Source organism: Solanum dulcamara, chromosome 9 (assembly GCF_947179165.1).
Source record: "Solanum dulcamara chromosome 9, daSolDulc1.2, whole genome shotgun sequence".
Lineage (NCBI taxonomy): Eukaryota > Viridiplantae > Streptophyta > Magnoliopsida > Solanales > Solanaceae > Solanum > Solanum dulcamara.
The window spans coordinates 5,667,770-5,687,039 of record NC_077245.1 but is presented as its reverse complement, the minus strand read 5'-3'; the positions used below and the strand labels follow the sequence as shown (position 1 = coordinate 5,687,039).

The window sequence follows — 19,270 nt, the reverse complement described above, 5'->3', positions numbered from 1 at the left end:
TAGCATTTTTTTGGTAAAACAGAACTTTCTATTTCATAAAAAAATTGGCTTTACAAAACTCATAGCTGTTGACCGGCTATATCTCTAAAATATAAAAAATAAAACAGTAAATACATACAAGGATCCTATCAATACAACTTGCCTATCTACAAGTTATGAAAATGAATCTATCAAAGCAAACTGAGTCTGCTAGCTGGGAATGGATCTTCCTCTGATATATATATGTACTACAATATCTCTGCATATTCTACTTGGTGAAGAGACCCCTCCTTGAAATTTGATTTGATTTCTATCTCTCCAAATCAAGTATACCAGCATCCCAAAAAACAATGGTCGCTATTGCCCAACGTCCAAATTTCTTTTTTGCACCAGTATTTACCCATTCTACCTCTGTTTGCCAATGAGATATTTCCCTGTCCAGGACAAGCCATCTTAGTAGTTTTTTCCATATTTTTTTGTGTAACCGAAGTTAAAGAATAAATAATCAAAAGTTTCAGTCTCTAGTCCACAAAATACACAATCCAGTAACACTACTATCCCAAACTTTAGCAATCTATCAACTGTGGCCAGTCTTCCTTGAGCTGCCAATCATAAGTTGAACTGATGTCTTGGATGCAAATATGTTTGAAGCACCATGTTTTTCCATTGTACTCTTTGATACTGATAGGTCATATTCTTATAGAGCTTCCTAATGCTGAACTTCCCATTTGAAATTTGCATCTGAGTCAGCCTTCCAGTTAAATTTTCTTGTAAGTTCTGCAGCCTCATTACTAAGTCCTTACTCTTCAGTATTTTACTAATTACCCAAGCTGCAGTCTTACGTATATGCATTGTTTCTATTTCTTGGTTCTTGATGTAGAAGCAATTAATCCACTTGATTCACAAGGAATCCTTCTTTTGTGTAATAACCCATAAATGTTTTGTCACTACTGTCTTGTTCCAGTCTTGGAAATTTAGTACATTCAGTCGTCGTGCTGCTTGTGATTTGCATATGTTTTTCTATGAGACTAGAGCATTCCTCATGATGTTTGACTTGCCAGACCATAGAAAGGATCTACAAATAGCCTCTATCATTTTCACTATCCTCTTAGGTATTAGGAATATTTGTGCCCAATAAACTTGGACTCCAAATAACACAAACTTGATTAGTTGAAGCCTTCCAACATATAAGAGCATTTGTGCAGACCAACACTGTACTCTTGCAGTAATTTTCTCAACACGGATCCAACATTGTTTTATTCCCAATTTCCTAGTAGCAAGTGGGATACCAAGATATCTGAAAGGCAATGATCCTTCAGAGTATCCTAATTCCTATAAAATGTCTTGTTTTAGTTGATGGAGAATGTCAGCTTGATAGATAAAACTCTTTTCTGCATTTACCTATAGCATTGAAGCCTTTGAGAATTATTGAAAAGCCCATTGCAGTAGTCTTATAGATTGTAGGCCAGCCCTACAGAACATCAACAAATCATCTGCATAGCATACATGTATAATCCCAAGCCTCTTTTATCTGGGATGAAAGTGAAATAGTCTATTATATGCTAACTCTAAGAACTCTCTATGTGAATACTCCATGTTGAAGATAAGAGAAGCTGAAGATATATATGAAACATGAAGCTGAAGATATATATGGAACATGTTATACAATCTGGTCCAATCAACGTACAACTAGAGTTCGAGTCACACTAGGACTAGACTCCTATATCGACTAGGCTACTACTTCTTGTACTAACTGGGATTGATTTTGATTAGATTATTTATAATTTATAATATTATCATAATAGTAATAGTTATTGTAGTAGGACTCTAATTATAGCTAGTTTAAGACTCTACAATTCACTCTTATATAAGAAGCATGTACTCTATAGTTTTAATTATCAATACAAACTTTGATTTCTCTCATTCTTTTGTTGAGAATTCTACATGGTATCAGAGCATTAAAACTCTTCCACTATCTTTGAGTATTGATAAAAAAAAAGAAATCACGCATTCAAACTATAATGACCACCTCCACCAATACTATGTCAATCTCCTCACTTCACCACCTTATTGCCTCTTGCTTTATTAAACTTAAATCAACAAACTATCTCATATGGACGATGTGGTTGATTCAGGTGATGAGACTAACATGTTTCATTACAGAGAATGAACCAACTAAAAGTAATTGTTCCACTAGAAAAGCTGTTGAGAAAGTTGTGGCTTGGGAGATGAAAGATGTGTTGCTAAGGGGTAGGATCTTAGGCACTTTGATAGAAGAAAACATGTACCTGATTTTGGGCTGCTCAACTGCTAAGGAGATGTGGGAATTCTTGGAAGAAATTTATCTTTAAGCAACAAAAGATAAAGTGTTTTAGTTCAAACACCACCATGGAAGTGTTAGGTTAGAAACCAAAAGGATTGATGAATATATTAAGAAATTCAAAGGCATATGTGATGGCCTTGCAGCCATACACAAACCATTGGATAATGATAGCAAAGTAATCAATTTTGCTAGAGTTTTAGGTTTCAAATACAAGACCTTTATAACTGTCATGCTAGGTAAGACACTATATCCCACTCTTAATCAATTTGTTTATACTCTCAAGGGTTTTGATATAAGGAAAGATGAAGAAGAGGTGTCACAACAAAATATTATCTTCCTCAATAGGAACAACTGCCACAAACGTATTACACGGACGAAGGCAACAATAGTTGGTGTACAACTTTTGGAGTGAACGTTGAATTGGGTTGGTAAGTGCTTGTGCAAGATCAACAACAATTAGGCTGCTATTCATACTGAAGCATTGACAAAACAGGTCTTTGCAGTTTTTTTTAGGTCCATGGATCAATTAGGTAGCTCTTTATACCGAAGCATTGACAAAATAAATCTTTGCTGGATTTCAAAGCAAGCTAGGAGTAACTGTTCTTCCACTCTCTAACTTGAGGGGAAGTGTTGAAGATAAGGAAAACTGAAGATATATATGGAACATGAAGCTGAAGATATATATGGAGCAAGTTATACAACTTGGTCCAATCAACATACAACTGGAGTTCGAGACACACTAGGACTAGACTCCTCTATCGACTAGGCTACTACTTCTTGTACTAGCTGAAGTCGATTAGGATTAGATTATTTATAATTTACAATATTATCATAGTAGTAATAGTTATTGTAGAAGGACTCTAATTATAGCTATTTTAGGACTCTTCAATTCACTCCTATATGAGGAGTATGTAGTCTATAGTTTTAATTGTCAATACAAACCTTGATTTCTCTCATTCTTTTGTTGAGAATTCTACACTCCATTGCAATGACAAACAAATAAGGGGACATATGATCTTTCTGCCTGATGCCTATTTTTCCTTGAAAAGGCTTAGTTAGACCACCATTCAATGTTAGAGAGTAGCTCACTGTTGATCTAGTTTACAAACTTTTGTGGGAACCCCAAATCAATGAACATTCTCCTTAGAAAATTCCACTCTAGTGAGTCATATGCCCCTTAGGTCAACTTTTAAAACACATCTTGGTGAATTCCTTTCATGGTGTATCCTTTAAACAGTTCATGGTGAAAATAATGTCATCATGATGTTTCTGCCCTTAATAAAAGTTGATTGTGGGCCTCTAATCAGGTCATGTATTACTTTCTTAATTCCGCTTGTCAAAATCTTTGTAATAATCTTGTACAGAGTAGTACAACATCCTATAGGCCTGTAATCTTTGACAAGAGTAGCATTAGTTGTTTTAGGTATTAGAATTACTGCAATACAACTTAAAGCCTTGAGTTCCAGTTTTGAAGAAGTTCATCACTGTGAATAAAACATCTGCTTTGACCACCTCCCATTGTTTTATGAAGAACTCAATTGAAAACCCATCCACTCGAGGAGCTTTATCTCTAAGCATGCTTTTAATGGCCCCTATGATTTCCTCCTCAGATACCTCTTTGATCAGCTTTAATTGTTGTTCCCTATTGAGGCACCTTTCTTTTTTAATAATCTCACTATTAGGGCAAATTTAATAGCTGCAGCCTCCCATGAGCTTTGCGAAGAACCTAATGAATTCATTTTCTTTTAAATAAATAGCCAAATTTACATTTTCACTTGTCATTGACCGTCATGCTTTTGTTTAATGTCTCAAAATCATTTTATTTATTATTTCACTATTTGAAAGCAATTTTGTTTTTACACATAAAGAAGGGTAGTATTAATTATAATATTGATAAAGATTACTGATTATTTTCTTTTAGTGAGGTAAATTAAATAATGTGATAGTAATATATTTTAAGAAATTGTGATTTTTTTATCGCTTGAAAGTTAAGATGTTATAGTTGATTTGCATCTCATAATAATCTTTATATCATCACATTAGTTATTCTTACAATCATGTTAGAATTTTTTAAAATGTATTTCTTTAATCGTGTTTTAATTTTCTTTAATTATTAATAAATTTTTTAAAAACATTTTTTTTATTATTCTATTTTACTATATTATAAATTAAAAATTTGAAGATCCATAGCCTTACGCCTCGTGCCTCAAGCTTATACCTCACCTCATATTAAATAAAATATCTCGCCTTACGTCACACTCCCACTTTTCAAAAACGGTTAGAGATCAAGTAAATAAAGAGAGAAGAAAAAAAGAAGGAAGAAAACACAACAATAAGAAGACAATGTGATTATTAAATTACGTACATCTTCCTCAAGTATGGAAGGGGAAAAAAGGTCCGTGTTTGGTACTGCGAAAATGCTTTTTAGTTTTTCCATATTTGATTGATCAAAAATAATTTTTTTTAAAAATATATTATTTTTTTTAAAAAAGAAAAACTATTTTTCTAATGAAAAGAAGAAAACTAAGTTTATAACTGATAATTCAAGTTCATTATGTTTTCTCCACCCCGAATCTCCACTCCCACTCTAAAATATTTTGTTAAATGACATAAAAATATTCTTAAAATAATATATTTTATTTATTTAGCAAATACTTAAAAATAGTTAGAACTTAGAAACTTAGTTACTGTGAAAAATATTTTTAATCATACCGATAACACCCAAAGTGTTGATCATTTTAAGTTAGAAAATTCGAATACGCGGTTTGAAACTTCAAACATACAATAACTAATTGATAATTTTGCGTGACTATTAATGTCATTAATCTAAAATTAGTTCGATATTTACTATAATTTCTCAAATTTGGCTTCATATGACCAAGCAAATCATATAGTATACGAGACATTGAGTCATTGAAAAGGACTAATTTGGACCAAGATCAAGGTTTGCTTAACTTAGATATATCTCAATATAATATACAAAGCTTTGTCAATATAATTAATAATACTGTTTTTGTTGCTTTTCTTGAAATATTTTCATGTTCAAACTAAACAAGTAATTAAGCCGCCAGAGAAGGTAAATATTAGTCAAATGCACTTTTAATACGTTTAACATTCTATGATAGTGAATTACAAAAAATAATAATTTTAAGTACCCCTTATTAGTTAAAAATAATAAAATTTATATCCTTGCTAAATTGGAATATTAGGCTCATAATTTTTTTTATTCTTATTTATGTGCTCTTTGGTTGACTGATGGGTCAGGAATGACTTTGTTTTTTTTCAAGGTTTTTGGACAAATTTATTAAAAACTTCAAACATGAAAAAGGGAAAATAATTAGAGATATTAATGATGAATTATTAATTTTATGTTACCATTATATTTAGATATTAATTAAAAATACGTTTTAGATTCCTTACTCTTTCTTTCTATAATAATATCAAATTAATTTCCATATTCCAAATTTCAACATCACATACCCAAAGTGATGACTAAGTTATAAAAAATTGAAAAAAAGCTTATAAAGAAACTTCTTTTTATATCCATCTCAATTGTATTAATGCCAATACAAAACATACTTTTAATTAAATACCCCACCAACTAATTTATCCTTATTAATCAAATTAATCTCAAAAAGACTTTATGATATACAAAAATTACGAACAATTATATTGCACGTACCAAGTCAAGCTAGAATTTCCAAGTTATATTTGTCATGTTTCTTCTAACTTCTTCTTTACTCATACTTTTCTACTCTTTTTTTTAATCATGACGTAGACATGAATGATTTAAAAATAAATATATTTAGTCATTTTTTCCCTTCACATTTTATTTGTGGAAATATTAGCAGTTAGAGAGCATGGAGTACATGAAAAGTCCATAAATAAATCCCATAACTGATTTTAATTAATCTCTCTCTATATATACACACTTCAATTACTTCAAAAGTCTTTATTTAATTTTTGGTTTACTATTTACAAGATCATCATCATGAGTACTAATGTACCCTTTTCTTGGGAGAAAAAACCAGGGGTTAGTAAAGTAATTACACCAACAAAAAATTCACCAAAAGTACTACCACCACCGCCGTGTCCGGTACCGGAAAAATCAAAGGTGGCACCACTCCACCACCTACAAATTCCACTTCCACCGTGTACTTTTGACGCGCCGCCGCTGTTGAGAAGTTCATCTAGACGGATTTTCAAGAAACATGATGATCCATTCTATATGGCTCAAAAAGAGTGTATAAAGAGCTCAAGAAAAGGTAATAATTTTTTTGGTGGTTTAATTAGTAAAGATGATTTTGGATTTGGGATGAAGAAGAAAAAAAATAGTAGTAGTATGTCAATTTTCTCATGTAAAAAATCATGTAGTGTGATGGAAGGTAATACTAGTATTATTAAAGTGTCACATGAGCTACCTATTTCAAGATCTTTAAGATCAGAAAAAGGGAGTCCATAGTCCATACAATTTTTGAGACATAATTTGTTCTTTAATTTGTCCATTATATATATTATTATCCCTATATTGCTCTATAGTTAAAAATATAAGTTTTCTTTTAGAGTTTGGCTCTCTTTTTAGGTTGTACTCCTTGGGATTATGATCTATTTTATGATCGTGATTATTTTTTTTCTTATGTTGTGTACTTCGTAGAATAAAATCTTAGCCTAAATTTCCTCTGAAATCAAAATATGAACTTTGTTCCCAAACTGTACGTTATAATAAGACCACACAGATATTGTATTATTGATTAATGAGTTTCTATTTCCTTTTTGTGTTTTCCATTGACGACTAACCGATAAGTTTATTGTTCATAATATAAATAAGATTTAAAAAAAAAAAGAGTTTTAAGTTGTATATATGTACTATGTTATAAAAAAACTCACATCTATAAGGTCAACATTAGTAAAATTCTATGTCTCGACAAACTTTTCTTTTTAGTTATCCCAGAAAAAATGTCATATTTTCATAATTGAAAATAATTAAACTTTAAGATTCCCTTTTCAAATTATGCTACATACTTAAGTAATGTAGTAATTTGGTAAAGCTATTAGAAATTTAAAACCCATTGATGGTGTAGAAAGTCTTTTCCTCGGGGTATATAATTTAAATTCTAGTGGAGATTTTTTTCTTTTTTGAAATTTTAGTTTTTCCCTTGAATTGCTATCAATATTGATAGAGATCTGTTGTAATTGAAGTGACTATTTCTGGTCAATTTCATCAACTGCAATTTTGACGTTCTTTAATTTACATTCTACATGCTGCTAATAAATACAAAAGTTGTTTGTCAACAACTACGTATATAACTCTATCAAGTAGTTAGGATTCAATTTGTTTTAACAATATGATAATCGATGAAACTGCCCATTAATATTAAGTCAAATACCAACAAACATGAAAATCATCAAAAGTTGTATGTGCTCAATTCAACAGTGTGCACACAACGGCCTCAAGTTGCAATTAACTGACTTGCACTTGCAAAATTACAAGTAATTAAAAGAATCATCGATTCTTTAAGGATGGCAATGAGACGGGGCGGGCGGATGAGCTTCTATGCGGGAAGGGTGGGGCGGGGCAGGGCGCTCCTAATAAATATTATTTATTATGTTTTATGTGGAGCGGGACGGATTACAGGTTCTAAAACTTAAATAGCTAGACACAATAAGGGGGGTAGTTATCCATTAATTTCACATCATTATTCATCGTTTAGTCTTAATATATTTAAAAAGTTATTAAAAATGATTTTTTTTAATACTTTTCATATTCTATCTTAATTAGCTACATGAAAAAAAAATTAAATTATCAATGTCTTTTATCAAATATTATAAATATATATTGTACATATGTATCAACAAAAAATAGTCTACTTTTCGATCAACTATATTTACATTTTCTAAATTATAAAATTTTCTACGACCTCTGTCCTAATAATTGGCACTTCAATGGATATAAACCTTAAAAATGATATATATATATATATATATATTACCAAATAAAAATGGCAGCAAGGCTTTGCTCAGTTTTGGTCACATGTAAGTGTAGATTTCCTCATCCCCCTCCCCCTCACACAAATATATTACTGAATTGCTATGTAAATAAAAAGTAGAAAAAAGTAAATAAATACTTATGTGGGTAGGGGTGGGGCGAGGCGGAACAGGTTCAAAATAAATACTAGTGTTATATTTTCCTTGTTTAAAATTCTTAATTATAGATATGCGTGTGAATTCATATTCGAAGTATCACATAATGAATAATGATTGGATGCATCTCTTTAATTAAGGTTGAAAATTTAAATCTTATACTATCTATTTTTCTAAAATTGGATAGCACCTTTCTAATTAGTTATTGATCGCTTTTTAAATTTTAATTAATATTTTTTCTTTAATCTTTCAAATTTTTCAAGTCTATCATATTGAAAATTCCTAACTTTTGTTAATCACGTTAAAAAAATTTAAATGATTAAATCAAATGTTATATTAAAACCAGTACTTTCAATAAAATTAAACTATATTATTGTTTTTGTTGCTTTCTTGAATTTTCTTCACGTTCAAACAAGTAACCAAGTGGCCAAATAAGATAAATATTAGTCAAATGGACTTTTAATACGTTTAACATTCTATGATAGTGAACTATACAAAAAAAAGAAGGGAAAATGACATGAATTAACGAACATATATTTAGTTAATGGATATACATGGCTATAATTTAAGTTAATTTTTATTTGCCAAAACTTTTTTCAATAATTTATATATATAGCTATAATTATCCAAAATTTATATAATTAAGCTTCCAATTGTATAAATTCAGAATTTGTTTGTATAAATTTAGAATTTTCTAATTGAATAAATTTAGATTTTGTATATGCTTACCCTACCATGTATATAATTATAATATTCATACATTTGATTTGTCTAAGTTTTAAAAAATTCCTAGAATGTATAAATACAGAATTTGTATATACTTACCATGTTTATATATTATCAGTGAATTATACAAACGGATTTGTATATTCGCAGCGAATTATACAAACGGGTATGCGAATTATACAAACAGTTGCTATAACTATAGTTAAGGAATGTAATTACCTAAACTGTAGCTATTTCGACCTATTAAAATTTTTATAGTAGCTATTTGTAAAATTTATCCTATTTATCCCGCCATAGCGAGAGTATTCCAGACACAGCGATGCTGCTATGACGACATCATTCCCGTCATAGCGGGATAGTCGGGGGCAGTATTAAAATCAATTATGGATTTAATGGGCTTAATATAGTAAAATCAGTTATGTATTTAATGGGCTTAATATAGTGACCAAATAACCTTGTGTTCGGATCCTATATTGGAGCTTCGACTAAATTCGGATCGTGCATTGAAGAGCCCATAATACGGCTAATCAATATACACAAAATAGTTATAAAATTATGCAGTTATATCAACACACAAAATATACTTATACAGAACACATATGTATATATATATATATATACAAATAACTGAGTAGAATTATATAGAAAGATATTACCTGATTGAATTTGATCTTTCATTCCTAAATTGAAATCGTTGTGCAATTGCATATTGCTCCATCACAACCTTCAATGTAGCTTTATCATTGTATATATGATCTTCCTCAACATACTTATGATACGGATCTAAAATTACCATATCATAGTTATCAAATTCTAATGCAGCTAGTGGATCTACCAAATTAGAGATCGCAAGCTGTTGTTGTTCAAACTGATCAACCCCAATTATACAAAGTGATCCGAAGCTACTCGATACCCCGTGAATTGATATTCCTTCACACAATTCATTGTTTTGATTACACCTATCCAATAGAGTTATGCAAATTGGATATTTGTTAAATTCATTTTTAGCCTTTTTTAACATTACATATACTCTCACACCCATGTCATTGGACATGTGTATAACCATTGGAGTGTTGCTCTCTTCTACCTTAAATTCAATTTTCAGTGTCTTGACACCCACATCTACACTTACTTGTAGTGCAATCAAATTATACAATTCTATATAAGATGCATTTTTTTTAAAAAACTACCTCCTCAATAATGTAGTTTACATAACAATTTGCATCATTTCATTTTTCAGAATGCATTAGCAAGATAGCTATGACAGTCATTGCTGTATATAATTAAACAAGTAGAAGATTCAGGAATTTCGACAACAATATATAACTATAACCATACATACACATTTCAATACATATAGAGGTTTTTATACAACTCATAAAGTCCAATTACATATACATAAATTTATACAATTTAAAATACGATACATATATAGAATTTTATACAACTCATTAAACCAATTATACAATTAAACTGTATTTATACAAATATAATTTCACATAAATACAGTCGATTTATACAAATATAATGCAACTCGACTCGTGTCTTCCATCATATACCAAAAATCTCATTAATACAATTATACACAACACGATCTCTTCATACACAGCTGATTCACAATCGATCGATTCAATCCAAAAACTTAGAAAACACGAAGTGAATACAAAATTAATTGAGCAAAGAAAAAAAATGAATCCAAACTATCGATTCTACATTTGCAATTAAAACTAAAAACGAAAATCCAATACAGTTCATTGATTATACAATTCGTCGCAATCTTTTGATACACATACAACAATAGATACGAGAATGCGAATTCAATGTATAACGTACCTTTTTGTATATTAAGCGAAGAAATCAATTGATTAGTTGTTGAACTGCAGTCGTCCTTATCAGAAACTCATAAGGAAAACTTTTAACGGCATGAAGGAAGTCATATTAGTGTGAAATTCTAAACAAATACTGTTGCTTGATTTAAGGGATTTATTTCCTTTTTGTAACCGAAATTCCCGCGCCTAATTAATGAAAATTTTGAATTACCAAATTGTATAAATTTTAATGAAAAACGCAAATTATACAAAAAAACGGGCGTATAGCAAACTTAAAGTCTAGCTATAGAATGGAATTATCCAAAATGTAGCTATAGAGCATAAATATTATTTTTATAATAGCTATTTGTGAATTTTTTATAATTTTTTATTGGTTGCCCATATTTGGAAGTCGTAATATCACGCAATTTTTTTTTAACTTCCATTAATGTGCGACTTAGTTGACTGATGGATCAGAGATGACTTAGTTTTTCTTCTTAAAATTATCTTCAAGGTTTGTAAAGGAAAAAAGAATAAGAATTAGAGAAATTAACGAGAGAGTTATCAATTTTATTATATTCCCATTATATTTAGATATTCAAAGAAAATAGTGGTACAAAACCTATTTTAGGTAAAACTTTAAAAACCTATTCCTATACAACTTTGACTTCTTTGAACGCAAACTAACGAATTATCAAATATTAAATTCTAAACTTTTTTACTTCACGTTAATATTAGCAGTTATAGAGCAACAGGGAATACACGAAAAGTTCAAAAATAAATCCATAACTGATTTTAATTTGGATAGGAAAGCCATTTCCATTTTAAAGTGGGACTTTTCAAAGTAAATTCAAATTATAATTTGGATAGGACCTGAGTACTTTCCCTTTCAAAGTGGGACTTTAATTTCCAAAACAAATTCAGATTATAATTTGGGTCTCTTATATACACTTCAATTATATCAAAAGTCATTACTAATTTTTTGCTTAATATTACACAATCATGAGTACTAACAAGAAGGTTCATTCCAAACCAAATGTCCCCTTTTCTTGGGAGAAAAAGCCAGGGGTATGTAAGTTAATTAAACCAACAAAAAATTCACCAAAAATACTTCCACCGCCGCCGTGTCCGGTGCCGGAAAAATCAAAGATTGCACCATTCCACAACCTACAAATTCCACTTCCGCCGTGTGCTTTCAACGCGCCGCCGCTGTTGAGAAATTTATCTAGAAGAATTTTCAAGAAACAAGATGATCCATTCTATATGGCCCAAAAAAAGTGCACAAAGTGCTCGAGAAAGGGTAACAATTTTTTAGGTGGTTTATTTAGTAAAGATGAGTTTGGATTTGAGATGAAGAAGAAGAAAAATAGTAGTCTGTCAATTTTTTCATGTAACAAGTCATCTAGTGTGATGGAATGATAATATTAGGATTATTAAAGTGTCACATGAGATTCGATTTTTTGTTTCATGGGTTCAATTTTAGAGATTTTTAGTACCCAACTCATTATGATTTTAAAGTTACAAATTCATAGCATATTATTTAGTATAATTTCACGATTTTTTTAGTATATAATTTTTTTTTTACATCAAAAAATATTGAATTCAGATGAATTCATTATCAGTACTATATCTACATCTGCTGCTAATAGATACAGAAGTTGTTTGTCAACAGCTACGTACAAAACTCTCTCAAGATATGATTGATCAATGAAACTGTCCATTATATGATTACATCAAATACTAACAAACATGAAAATTTTCAAAAGTTGTATTAGCTCAATCCATGAGTTGGCACAAAACGGCCTCAAGTTGCAATTACCTAATCACTTTTACTTGTTCATTATTTTAAAAATATTTTTATTTATTATTTTTAATATAAGTATTGTAATAAAATATTCATATTAATCATTATTTTTAACGGAATGCACAAAGTTCAGAGTGAACACGTAAAATTAAATGGTTCATCGATTTTAGTTGAAGACTTTAGAGAGTTTTTCTTAATTAAAAATGTTCCAGTTAGACACAAACAACTAAAAATGTACCAATTAGACACTCAAAACTAACATGGCATGAAGTGTGAACTAAAAAAATAGCATTAATCTCTGGAAAAAATCGATTTCTAGAGATTATTTTTTTAGTGCGAAAAATCGAGAACTCCACCTTGTTTTTTTTTTTGCGGTGAAAGTGCAATGAGTATTGACCTATGCCATTAAAGGTGAAGTTCACCTGGTCGTTGTTGTTGGGGGTTAAAGGGGACCAAGATTTGAAGACAAGAGAGGCACTACAATAGGCTTAGTTGAAGCGATGTCACATAACATCGCCTTATTTGAAATATTTATTAAACACAACACTCATAAAACATAAAATTGATATACTAATGCATTAATATAAATGCTACTAGCTATTCCAAAGGGAATGTGCCTTTTTCTTGGGAGAAAAAGCCAGGAGTAAGCAAAATTACAACAACAAAAAATTATGACACCGGTGATTTTTCACCAAAATTCCACCACCGACGTGTCCGGTACCGGAAAAATCAAAAGTTGCACCTCTCCACCACCTACAAATTCCTCTTCCACCGTGTAATTTTCAACCGCCGCCGCATTGGAGAAGTTCATTTAGAAGGATTTTCAAGAAGAGAGATTATGATCCATTCTATATAGCCTATAAAGAGTGCACTAAGACCTCAAGAAAAGGTAAGGATGATTTTGGATTTGAGATGAAGAATAAGAAGAAGAAAAATAGTATGTCAGCTTTCTCATGCAAGAAGTCATTCAGTGTGATGGAAAATAGTATTAGTATTTGTTAGGAATATATCCCTTTTAATATAATTTTTGTTATCGTATGATTTATAGCTGATATGATTTATAATTATTAGCTTCCCTATGATGCTTTGTAATTTTGATTATTTAAGTGTCACATGAGCTTTCCATTTCAAGACCGTTAAGATCAGGAAAATGGAGTCCATAAAAGTTTTGAGGCATGGAATTTTCTTTTTGTCCATTATAATTAATTCCTACATTGATCTATAGCCTTGTTCTATTATTATTTTCTTCTAGCGTTTTGCTTTAGTTTTAGGTACTACTTGGGATTATGACCTTTTTATTGTACCACAATTCAATTTGTTAGACCACTTTATAATTAATTTGTACTTGTGACATTGTAGACTTCGTGTAATAAAATATTAGCCCTTCTAGTGAGGCAAAAGTTTAATTAATTTCCTGTACTTCTTCAAGCTTAATACGAACTTTGTTTTAAAGACACTTGAAAACCTTAAAGATATTTGAATTAGTAGCGTCAAAAAATTTCAAATATTGAATAGTTACATCAAAACAACAACAGCAACAACAAAAAAATGACTCTGCAGATATCCTAATTCCTATGTTTGCTTGATTAATGAGCCTCAATTTTCCTTTTGTACTATTCAATAAATATTTAAAAATTATTTCTTGGAAATCTAATACCAAAATAAGCTCTTAAAAGCTTTGCTGCCTCCTCAGTGAGGATTCAATTCCCCTTAAACACTTACAATAAAGATTGTTTCTTTATTTAGTTACATCTGAAAATTCATAAATTTTAAATCTTGATCCTCGAATCAAATCATATTTTATTTTGACTTGTCCCTTCTCTATAATTGGTAACGTATCATTTTATCATTGGTTTTCTTTGCCACATCACAATTAGTGATGTCCACGCAATCTATCTTACGTAGAATTGTCCAAAATTTGTTCAGTACGTAATTAAACGTTTTGAGTTACATAAGTGTTCAACTGATACTAATCTTAGTTTTCAAAATTGACAAACAAGTTTGAACTAATTTAATGGGTTACGTATGTAATATCCTATAAAAAAAAATTAACCTGAAGAGGTTCCAAACAAAATATTCCGGAAAAAAAAGTCATGTATATTATAAAAAAACTTAGAGATGTCACGGATTGAATATTTTCTGAAATGGTTAATGAATCCAAGACAAGTTAGTGCGCTATTTTAGATTGAGCAATAATGATAATGGACTGAATGTAAATATATTTTGATGTACAGACTTAGAGAGTAACCAATGACCGATGTTGACACTGATAAAAGAATCTATTTAAAGATGTCGATAATATGTGTCGGATTCTTCAAAAGTAATGTATATTTGAAAGATATGAGTATACGATAAGGGTGCTGCTAAATTTTTGAAGAGTCTGATCAAACATTAACTTTTGTCTCTTCGATATGAGAGGTCAATTAGTGATCATATTTGACTTAGATTTAAATTGATTGATTTTTGTCATTTGGTATGAAAAAATCACAACTTAGAAAATTTTAGTGTATAGTTTTGAATATATAAATATGTTTATATGTGTCCTAAATAATGCCCCCATCCCACCCCCCCCTCACAAATCCTTTAATTTGGCAGTTCAAACATCAAGATCTACCATTATTCGGTTCCCAATTTTAGCTCTTCCAAAAACCTATTCTCAAAGGATGACTTTTAAAAAATTGCTCAAATTCTGTTTAATTTCACATTTATTCATATATATAGGATTTAGTTTGTGTATATGGACATTGTAATTATTTTTTGCTTTCTCTATATACGAAAAATTCACCAGCCAAACTAATTGAGATTTGTGTCAGGTAAGTCCACTAAGGATGGGAAAGTTTTCCTATCAAGAAGTTTTCAACTTTCACTTGGACGATACTTTTCTGGAAAATGTTATATATTCACAACTCATAAGTCATGTTTACCAATTATTTAAGTTATAGGTTAATCATATTTTAACATGAGTTATCATAACTCAGTATGTACTAGACTAACAGATAAAATGAGATTCTAGACTGCTCATAATTCAGATTGCTACATTTTGTCAAACACCAGACTTCATTGGAAATAATGTGAAAAGTCACCCCTATTTCGATGTCCAAGAAGCTGTTGACTAATGACCTAATTAGAAGTGCGTGACATTATTTGAAATTGCATGAGCGATCCTTTGCATACACAATATTGCATAGCAATGATAGGAGATTGACCGGTCGGGTCGAGTGATCTCATAGGTTTAGGAGTGCTTCTCCTGCTGTGACTTTCCATTTCTATTTGAAAGATAAAAGCCCACCAAAGAAAGTTAAGCATTTTCATGAATGAATGCAGTTTATTTGGAGAAATTAACAAAGAGATTACAATATAATTTGTCGGGGAATCATAACTTGTGCTGAAGGAGCACTTTGTTTTTATCTCACCACTGTCTGGTATCCGTATTGGGATCCTAATGCACTTTGTATAAGGCCTATTTAGGAGTAATTACTCTCTAACATTTTTTTTTTATATTAATGACTCGAATCCGAGATAAAAATCCTTAGTGATTGGCAATGATAAAGTCATTGGATTCTGCTAGTTATGAATAATATATTCTAGAGTTGGTAATTAGCATGAGTTGTTAAACCTTTCTAACAGCTTGCATAATAGCAATTACTAACAAAATTGGAAGAACTAATAACAAAAACAAGAAAAAGACCCTTATTATAAAATTCTTTATAATTTTAACTTCTTTTTTTCTTCTAAATTCTTCAAATTCACCTTGAAGAATAATAATTTAACATATCTAATACAATGTCATTGCTAATATCTACAAAAATTAAATCACTAACCACCTTACCTATTTCCCTTTTCTCCTCAACTCCACTACTTAACTCTTCAAAAGAAGTCAACATATCAGAAATCATTAATTGTTTGATATTAGTTTCATTTATGGCTTCTTGGCTCCATAACCAAATATTCTGTAATAGAAGTTCCCATAGTTGCTCAGCTCCTAAAATTCTTTGAAATTGTTCTTCTTTCCCTTTCTGATTCTCCACCACTTCTTTAACACACTCAAAAAGGAGCTGTCTTGATAGTTGTATTGCTTTCTTGTTCTTAATATACTGAGACTCAGAGCTTGTTTCCCCTGAATTTGAAACTGATGGGCTTGAAAATTCCTCTTGTTTCTTAGCCTTGACACATTCTTGTTCTGTTTCGTTTTTTTCATAAAAATTAGTTCAAGGTGAAGTAGTAAAATGTAAATTTACATTAATTAAGCTAGCGTTTGATCATATATTATTTTAAAAAAATTATCTTTACATCTGTTTTTCTATCTGCCAAATTAGGGGTAAGGTGTGCTTATAGAACTATACTAGGTATGTTGTGAAAATATTTGTTTGATCATAAAATTTGATCGGTTTGGAACCCTAATAGCAGAATGAAATCAGTTTACCGTGTTGACTTCCATGCCAACACGAGTAGTTTAACTCATCACTACCTCGGGCGTTGAGAATTGTTTTTACTTTTTTTTTTTTGCTAAAAACTTTGAAAAAAATCTTCAAAGAGCCTTTACATAGTTTGCGAATTCTGCTTAGTAGGGACCTAAACACAGAAATTTCTTTTCTCAGAGTCAAATCACGCCTTATGACGAAAGGGGAGAAAGGACGGAACACCTGTCTATCTGTGATCAAAATGTGATATTTTCAAGTTCCCAAAAATTGAGCCGACTCTGCTCAGTTTTTGGATTTTTGTAACTTCTGCTCATAAAACTTTAAATCTTTTTCAAATAAAATATTTATTCAAGCACAAATTCAAATTCTAAAAATTACAACTTTAAAAACTCAAATTAAATTTCGAAAAGTAGTTATTATCATGAAAAAAACTAGTACTACTTACTTTTAACATGTGGAGAGTCATCATCATCAGAAGATTCAGTTTCTTCTAAAACTGACACAGGGCTGAGTTGCTTACTTTCTTCAAGAAACTCCAATCTTAGCTTTCTTTTGTCTTCAGAAACCTGTTACCTTATCAACAACACCAATCTGAGTTCATAACACTAAAGTCACAATACTTATTTTTGTTACACTAAACTTAACTAATTTCACATATGGTGCGTTAGTGACTGAACTTTATCCACTGTAACAATAAAGTCGCACAACTATATTTTTTCGACGAATTACACCTATTAAATGTCATAAAAACAGAGTTTTTACCTGTTTTTCATGTAGAAAGTTGTCATCTGCAGCATGTGGTGATGATGATATATCTGCTTCTTCTGCACCACTAGAATCATAACAAGAATTGAACACAGTCGTGCTACTTGCTGAAGAAATTTTTTCATCATCTGCAATAATATTAGTATTGTTGCTTGTAGAATTGTTGTGTTCTTGATCATTTGTCAAATTCTTGATTTTTTGGTTATGGCTAAATGTAACAAGTTTGTTAAGCACAGACTTTACAATCTTTGAACAATTAGGAATGATTTTCCTTCTCTTCTTTGCACTACAACTAGCTGATCTCTTCAAGAACCTATAAGTAGTAGAATTTGTTGAACAACACCGAAAATCGCCATCCGAAATAAGGTGTTTGTTTCTAAATTGACCTCTTTCAAGAAGATAGATTTGTAAGGTAAATGGTTCTTGTTGTTCTTGAAGGAATTGTCCAAGTTGTTTTGACATAACTTTTTTTTGAACTAGCTAGCTATGTTGGTAGTAGTAAATTTTGAAATATAACTAAATGGGAAGGCTAGACAAGGCAAAAGGATAAAGAATTTGGGCATTAATTGGGAGAGACAATTAATACATAGGCATCTCTGTCTAAGTTACAAAATGTTTGTTTGGATCAGAGAGATGAAGAATAGTAGCGCAGATTTAAATTTAAAGGCATGGGGGAATTGGAGAAAAGACAAAAAAATGATTCACTTTTTGTGCAAGAATTGGATTATTTTTTTCATATTTTATTTTATTTTTACCTAAATCTTTTTTTTTGTGTGTGTGACCGCAATCTAAAGTCAGTGAGTGAGTTAGCTAGGTATTTCTATAGTTAAAGCTACCAAGCCTCGAGAAGGTGGGTGGCTTATAGTGGTCCCGCCTCATAGAAAAAAAATTTAAGTTATATCTACAGATAATATAAATATTCTTTACAATGTTAGTGTAGTTTAGCTTGTGATGATGAATATTCTCAATATTATGTATTGAAGAGGATGTATTATTAGGAGAAATTGCTTGAACCTCCAAGCTTTTTAGCATGAGTTTTTGAGTCTCGCGTGTTTACTATTTACCATCAAGGCAAGGGTAGAGCTATAGTGGTATCAGGGTGGTTAGTTGAACACTCTTTGCTAAAAAATAATAAACTGTATATAGAGAGTGGTAGCTCAATAGCAAGGGCGTGCACATATTTGTATGGTGCCTAGGTTCGATTCCTCTCATTCACATTACACATCCACGTTTTTGAATACGTTCGTGAAATTTCTAGATACTGTACACCATTCAATCAAGACATCTTGAAAGCAAATCATGT

The 19,270-nt window shown here is 30.6% G+C and overlaps 1 protein-coding gene across 1 annotated transcript; it reads right to left on the bottom strand.

Annotated features, from left to right (window-relative positions):
* Window positions 1-16,474: 16,474 nt before the first annotated feature.
* On the bottom strand, window positions 16,475-18,588 carry LOC129903232 (uncharacterized). Its single transcript, XM_055978737.1, has 3 exons — window positions 17,965-18,588; window positions 17,648-17,768; window positions 16,475-16,961 (listed from the first exon to the last, which is right to left on the bottom strand). Exons 1-3 carry the CDS (start codon window positions 18,427-18,429, stop codon window positions 16,528-16,530), a joined length of 1,020 nt encoding a protein of 339 aa, XP_055834712.1. The 5' UTR covers window positions 18,430-18,588; the 3' UTR covers window positions 16,475-16,527.
* Between the last annotated feature and the right edge of the window lie 682 nt (window positions 18,589-19,270).